This window comes from Papaver somniferum, chromosome 7 (genome assembly GCF_003573695.1).
Source record: "Papaver somniferum cultivar HN1 chromosome 7, ASM357369v1, whole genome shotgun sequence".
NCBI classification, from domain to species: domain Eukaryota; kingdom Viridiplantae; phylum Streptophyta; class Magnoliopsida; order Ranunculales; family Papaveraceae; genus Papaver; species Papaver somniferum.
The window spans coordinates 154,094,782-154,102,064 of NC_039364.1; the positions used below are offsets into that span (position 1 = coordinate 154,094,782).

General features: G+C 35.5%; 2 protein-coding genes across 2 annotated transcripts; both read right to left on the reverse strand.

Moving 5' to 3' along the window:
• Nucleotides 1-1,172: 1,172 nt before the first annotated feature.
• On the reverse strand, nt 1,173-2,928 carry LOC113298809 (sanguinarine reductase-like). Its single transcript, XM_026547645.1, has 6 exons — nt 2,682-2,928; nt 2,252-2,605; nt 2,061-2,158; nt 1,903-1,964; nt 1,690-1,813; nt 1,173-1,600 (listed from the first exon to the last, which is right to left on the reverse strand). Exons 1-6 carry the CDS (start codon nt 2,818-2,820, stop codon nt 1,481-1,483), a joined length of 897 nt encoding a protein of 298 aa, XP_026403430.1. The 5' UTR covers nt 2,821-2,928; the 3' UTR covers nt 1,173-1,480.
• A 773-nt stretch (nt 2,929-3,701) lies between these two features.
• LOC113298810 (sanguinarine reductase-like) lies at nt 3,702-5,354 on the reverse strand. Its single transcript, XM_026547646.1, has 4 exons — nt 5,198-5,354; nt 4,655-5,109; nt 4,428-4,489; nt 3,702-4,253 (listed from the first exon to the last, which is right to left on the reverse strand). Exons 1-4 carry the CDS (start codon nt 5,241-5,243, stop codon nt 4,013-4,015), a joined length of 804 nt encoding a protein of 267 aa, XP_026403431.1. The 5' UTR covers nt 5,244-5,354; the 3' UTR covers nt 3,702-4,012.
• Nucleotides 5,355-7,283: the final 1,929 nt, after the last annotated feature.

Here is a 7,283-nt window from a genome sequence, read left to right on the forward strand (position 1 = left end):
TGAATTTCCTTTAATCCATCTTCAAGAATGTACCATAACTTGATTGTGATCATAAAAAATTTCACGATCTCTTGCATACAAGTAAAATTCTCACCATTAAAACGCTCCAAGTGATTCAGAGTCTGGTTCATGACTTGCAAGGATTGAGCAGTTACGTTTGAAGTTTCATCCTCCACTATCGAAAAGATAGTTGCTAAAAATTGTTGAAAATTGGGTACTAGAGGATGTCAGAATATATAAAAGAATGTTGTAACACTGAACTTCAAGGCCTTGTGGTTCTTTTCAGCAAATATTTCGGCACTTTCCAAATGATTGGCGATTACAATTGGTTAATGAAACAATGCTTTCATGATACAATGAATCCCTAACAACGTTGTTGGATTCAAGAGTTGTACGCCCTTGACCCAACCAAGAACATACAATAATTAGAATCTGATGATGCTTAGAGAGAAAAGAAACCAGAGATTTTTGATGTTGATTCAGATGATTTAAAAAAAACAATCACCACTATTTATAGGGTAATTACATTAGTTCAAGATGCATGTTCATCACCAACAGATACCTCCAATCAATATCAATGGTGGCTTTTGGGAATGAACATTTGTATTAAAATTCAAACTATCTTGAACTTAAATCAAGTTCAACTGTTTTTTTTATAAAAGAAACCGTCAGGTAAGAAGGTTTAGCCGTTCTATAAAAAAATTGTTGGGTATCATATACTCCCTCCGTTTCAGAAAGACAATCCTCTTTGACTTTATCAAAATATTAAGGAGACCATAATACTTTACTTGACTACGCTTAATTAATTACCTATTTTATGTTAAATGTAAGTATTAAAAACTGCCTAAAATTATCAAGAGAATTGTAAATAGGAAATAAAAAGGGAAAATTAAAAGATATCGAATTTATGGAGTATAAACTCTTTAGGGAACGAAGGATATATTTGTTTCTTTAATTGTACAAATTTCTTTAATATTTTAGATTAGGTCCCATTAATATGCATTTATGAATATAAAGAATTAAAGGCTATAATAGAGAGTTCATTGAAAAAATACACCTATAAACAGAAGTTGGACGCAATTTGGAAACTGACGTAAATAGAATAGAGGACGGTCTTTTTGAAACAGAGAGAATATATATTATTGAATATATCCAACATTATGGAGGAGAAAAGAAGGAGAACAGTAATAGGTTTTATGAATATTTATTGTGAAAACTACCGCCGGACATTAGATTCTGGTTTAGTTATGGAGGAAGGTTAATTTTGACAATTGCTATGTATTTTGAAAGCCTCCTATCCGCATTCCAGACATTTAAATCAATCCCCTCAAGGAAAAATTTGCGACCTCAAAAATAGCTTTCATATAACAGTACCCTTCATTGAGGGGTTTTGTTCATTCATACTCTCTGCGCAACAACAGAAACCCGAAACACGACCAAATTTCATAAACCCGAAGATAAATTGGATATATGCAATTTCTTAGAAACAAGTAGTGATTGGGGCGAAAAGAGCTTTGAAGTCTTTTGTAGGTACACCAGTTCCCTCAGGCATCGATCCTAGGTCGAACGCCTTAAACTTTACCTCCTCGAGTTGGACAGCCTATCACAAGAGTCACAATAGACATGATTTAGTAACGGGTTTGTGTGAAAACACCCACATGTATTCGACGTAGTAGGCATAAAAGCTACCTGAACACAAGCTTCGGCAACATCTTCTCTAGCAACGTATCCTTTTTCAGTTGGGAGAAGTTCATCATTCTTTCCTATCAACAGCTGCCTTTTCCCACCTTGTTTGTTATCCAGTCCCCCGGCCCTGTATCATTTCATATCATACTAAGCTGCAATTTTGATCCAAATAAATGAAAGTAAGTCTACGGAAGCAAAATGGATACAAGGATGTACCTTAATATAGTGTATGGTACTCCAGACTTGGCCAAGTATTCTTCTGCCTTTCTCTTCCATGCCTGCGGTTATGTACCCAAGTTCTACCGATCATACTCGAAATCTTAAGCCATTGGTACTTAGAAACGCAACTAAAGATATTCATAAGTAAAACGTACCAGTATATTTCCATTTCCTAGACTATTTAAAGGGTGATTAGGATCTCCAGAACCCATTGTCGAAACCAAAATGATATGCTTTACTCCTGCAGCTTTAGCTAAAACGTATACATATATTTGATGTTCCTTGTCAGTATCAAATGAAGAGCTTCGAGTAAAAGAATAATAACATAATTGCTCTGTGCTATTACCTGCATCAATTTGGTTCTTTTGACCTATCCAGTCAACCTGTTCTGGGTACTGTCCTCCTTCGAAGTAGAATTCAGGTATTGTTCCTTGAAAAGAACCGTCAATTAAATCTTCAGCCCTAGCACCGCTAATATTTGCAGGATAGGATCCAGGTTTCATCTTTGGTATAGCAGTGGTTAGAATTATTAGAGCATCAACTCCCTTCATGGCAGGTTCAAGGCTTTCCGGTTTCATAACGTCTCCTACATAAATCTCATTTCCGCCTCCAAGTTTTTTCTTACTTCCCTCTGATCTTACAAGACCCCTCACCACTAACTTGTCTGATCTTTCCTTCAATTTCTTAAATGCAAATTGACCTGTATAAATATCATCGGTTGCTTAAAATTAAACATACTAAAATCGGGTGAAGTATACATAGTGCACAGTACATACCAGTTAAACCGGAAGCTCCGGTAACAAGAACTGTTTTCTTTGGACTTGAACATGCCATGGCCACTTTATTGCTACATCTTTTACAAGCCATTTTACTCTTATTTCTCAAGGAAAGACAAATTTGAGAGACAGACCTCATACTAGTCGTCTGAAGATAATACTCCTCTTTTCCTTGTTTCTAGATAGATTTTGACACTTCTGGGGAAGACAAATTTGCATCTTAATGACTTTTTATAAGGGTTTATCAAGAGAATACTTTATTTTTTATAAGAATGCATTTCATTTTCCACAGAAGGCTAAGTTCGGTGATAAAAGCTATAAATTCCAAGAATCTGGTTAGAAGTCACTGCTTTTGATAAAGAATCTGATACCAAAATATAGAACCATAAAACACGTCATTTCATATTTATTGAGAATTTGGCAAGTGGATCAGAATCTCAACTTCTGGAAGCTCAACTATTCAAATATGCAATCCAAGCCAATGCATGAATTATTCTGTATCCGGTGGACAGGGGCACACTTTGTCCGAAGTTGGATATTATCTGGTAGATACATTTCATGTTTTATGTTCTCCTACAGCAAATAAAAAGGTGTCCTACTATTGTTGTCTGTTATTGTTTAGTTACTACTCCTCGCTCCTTTATAATAGGCTGGTTTTTATACATAGATGTTTCCAAAAATAGGTCGGTTTACTAATTGGGAAAGTCAAATGTTATAGTTTTCTAGGACCATTTTTTTCTTAATTTTTTTTAATGACAAGTGTTATGTGGATCATTTCACTTTACTTCTCACTTCATTTCTTTTATTGACAAGTGTCATGAGGACCACTTCCAATGATTAGTTCTCTTAATTTCCTTAATTTTCTCTAAAAACAAGACCAGCCTATTAAAAAGGAAGGAAGGGAGTACTTTATTTAATTCTCGCTCAACATGCCCAGTCCATCCATCTTGGAACTTTGTTATAGTTCACTAGTTGTGCTATTGAAAAAACATATAAGAGCCATAACTAAAATTTAAGAAAAGAAAAGAAAACTCGCAAGGACGCTTTATTAATCAAAGAAAAAGAAAACAAAAAGGGAGGGGGCAAAGACCTGACCTCCAAGGAAAGAAGAAAAATTACAAGAAGAGATCATCTAAACCTATATAAGCCGGCATTGCAAATCTGTCTGCCCCATATATTAGAATGCCATTTCATTAATTCAAGCAACCATTAAATAGACAATACATTATTTCAGTGTAATCCTGTTCTGTATATTTAAGAAGCGAAAAATGCAAACAAGCTCAAGCTCAAGCAACCATAACATATACTAAATTGTTCTTGAATCTCAGATTTCAGAAAGGAGTGGTGACTTGCGAAAAAAGAGCCTTGAAATCCTTTGTTGGCTCACCGACTCCCTCTGGCTTTGATCCCAAATCATACGCTTTGAATTTGCAATCCTCGATTTGCAGAGCCTGAACGCAAGCTTCAGCAACATCTGCCCTAGCAATGTATCCATTTTCAGTAGGGAGAAGCTCATCATCCTTTCCAACCAACAACTCCCTGCCACCCACCTTGTTATCTAGAGCAGCAGCTCTGTTTCATTCAATATATACAACATTAGAATATAATTCATGCTAACATATGGCGTCAACTCCTAAAAGTAGTTAGATATTGAACCAACTGACAAAATGTGAACACATAAACTAGCCACCCTGCTAACGGCAATATGAAAAGACAGAATCAGCTAAACATTGTGTATGAATTTACCTGATAATTGTGTACGGGATTCCAGAATCAGCCAGATATTGCTCAGCTTTTCTCTTCCAAACCTGCAATGAATGAATAAACACTTCATTCTCTAAGACAAAATGACACCAACAGTGATGGGTAATTCGAGACTTCGAGTTGTTGACCAAGGGTTTTGCTGACTTATTCCTTCAAGTCACCCTAATTCAAAGACTATAACCAAGAAATAAATGAAAGAATGAACTCACAAGAATATTTCCGTTGCCCATATGATTCAAGAAATGATTAGGGTCTGTTCCACCCATTGATCCAACCAAAACAATATGTCTAACGCCAGAAGCTTTAGCAGTTTCGATCTGGTTCTTTTGTCCAATCCAATCAATCTGTTCTGGGTATTGTCCTTCCGCATAAAAGAATTCAGGCATTGGACCACTGTAATCAAATGACTCATCAAATACATCTTCAGCTCTTTTGCCATCAGCACCAGGATATGATCCAGGTACTATCTTTGGTACAGCACTTGTCAGTATAACTAAGCCATCAATTCCTTGCATAGCATGTTCAAGACTCTTCTTATCCATTATATCACCAAGATAAATTTCATGACCTCCCCCAAGTTTTTGCTTACTTGCTTCTGATCTTACTAAACCCCTCACTGCAAATCTGTCTGATCTTTCTTTCAGTTTCTTGAATGCAATCTCACCTACAATTAAACAAACTATAAGCCATCAAAACAAAATTGAACCACTAATTGAAATCATTAAGAAACACAAAAAAAAAAAGAATTTTACCGGTTAAACCTGAAGCTCCAGTAACAAGAACTGTAATCTTTTGCATTAATGCTGCCGTTTTAAAATCTGTAGAAACAAGATGTAACTGAAATTGTAGAAACTTTTTTTTCCTTTAAAGATTTAAATATGATAGTGAAATGAATTACAGAAGAAAGTGAAGAGACGAGTAATACTTATAAAGAAACCGCTGATCGGAAGTTTTCTTCACCGAAAATTCAAATTCTTCTAGAAGAGAAGAATATAAGAAATAAGGAAAGAAAGAATAGTCCAGGCAGAACCGCAGAAGCCTAGAAGCTGGGTTTTCTTGACCAAATAATTTGAATTCCTATAGTTAAATATTTAATACGTACAGTATTCCACTGTTCGTTAGTACTTTTGCATATTTATAAACGGTACGCGAGTTATAGTCCCAAATGTGTTATTATCCATGCACAAAAAACCCGTCAAAATAAAAGTAACACAATAACTCCAGAAAACAAAAGTAACATAAAAATCCCAAAAATTTTAATGAAACCTCTTGGAATTTGACGAAACCAATTTTTGGTTTCATCATAAAATTTGATGAAACCAATTTTGAAATTTGGGGTTTCCGTATCAATTTAGTTCCAGATGGAGTTTTAATGAATCCCAACATTTGAGTGGGGTTTTTGTATCACAAGTTTGGTCACCTTGGGTTTTTATGACTAGTTTTGATTTATAAATTGCATTTGTGTTGGCTGAATGTGAGCTGAGTTTTAACAAAGGTTTGAAAAACAGGTTACGGCTCAGGTCACGCCCACTGGGCGTGTGACCGTTATAACGCATTTTGACGGATGTGAGCAAGTTTTAGGCAAAAAAATGCGTTATTTAGGAAAAAAACGCATTTTTTTCCTGGCCAAATTTGGGTATACCCAGATTACTTTGGGTATACCTAATGAGATAAAATCTGGGTCAGTTTGAAGTAAAATAGGACACCCCTTAACCATATATTTTCTAAATGGCTAAATTGCCCCTACAATGATTAACACTAATTTAATTGATATGATTAGATTAGTTAAATTAGTTAGATTAGTTAATTGATTTATATGAGTGGATATGGAAATAATTGAGAGTAAGAAAGAGAGTGAAGAATACTTGTATGATGATCTACCAAATCATGATCAAATGTATTATATACATGATCCTCACTTTTATTTTCCTCAAACTCAAGATGGATATGGAAGTGATGAATGTCTTGAGCCAAACGTAGAATCTAATGACCCAAAAGAAGAAAAATGAATTGAAAATAACCAGGTACACAATTTACGTGGTGAAGATTGTAATTTTTCTATGCAAATGATGGATTATTTATTTATTTTTCACTTTTGCTGCTCAGTATTGGCAAGGTCGACGATGGTCGAGCCGTGCCTGCTATAAGAGTCGGCATGATTTTTATTACCAAATGACACAACTTTTCATGAGCAATATTTTAGTCCGCAAGGTCGAAAATATGAACCATGTCGACTATAAGATTTTTGCAGCACATGAGACTGGGTTGTGAAACATGCTTAAGCCGGCATTGTTTTGTATATGTCGACCCTGCCGACTAAATATTGGGCGTCATTGTTGTATTCTTAGACCCTGCTGGATGTTATTTGGTCGTTGTTGTTTTATATATCTACCTTTCCGATTATGGTAGTATATATCAACTAACTTGTAATGTTTTGTAGATTGCATTGGTACCGATGATGGATCAGCCTCAAGCTCACAGTGTTAGGGGTCCTGATACTTCTGCACATTATGGAATGGAAGGAAAAAGACGAACCAATCAATTGGGTTATTGACAAAGAAAAATAGAAGATGTGCGTTCTAGTGAAAAACAACCAACAAAAATATTCGCGGTTTGAAATGGTATGCGTGTGTAGTGGGCCGGACGTAAGTCACAAGAGAAAGGGTTATGTGTATGATAATGTTGATGGTGTATTTCCAGTAAGGGCTAAAATCGTAAAATCATGATACTGCATGTTTCTGACCCGACTTCAGGAACGCATGTGACGATTCATGTATTTTATGATTCGTGAACCGTTTTCACGATCTCTGATCGAGTACCTCTCAAAGCTACGACGAA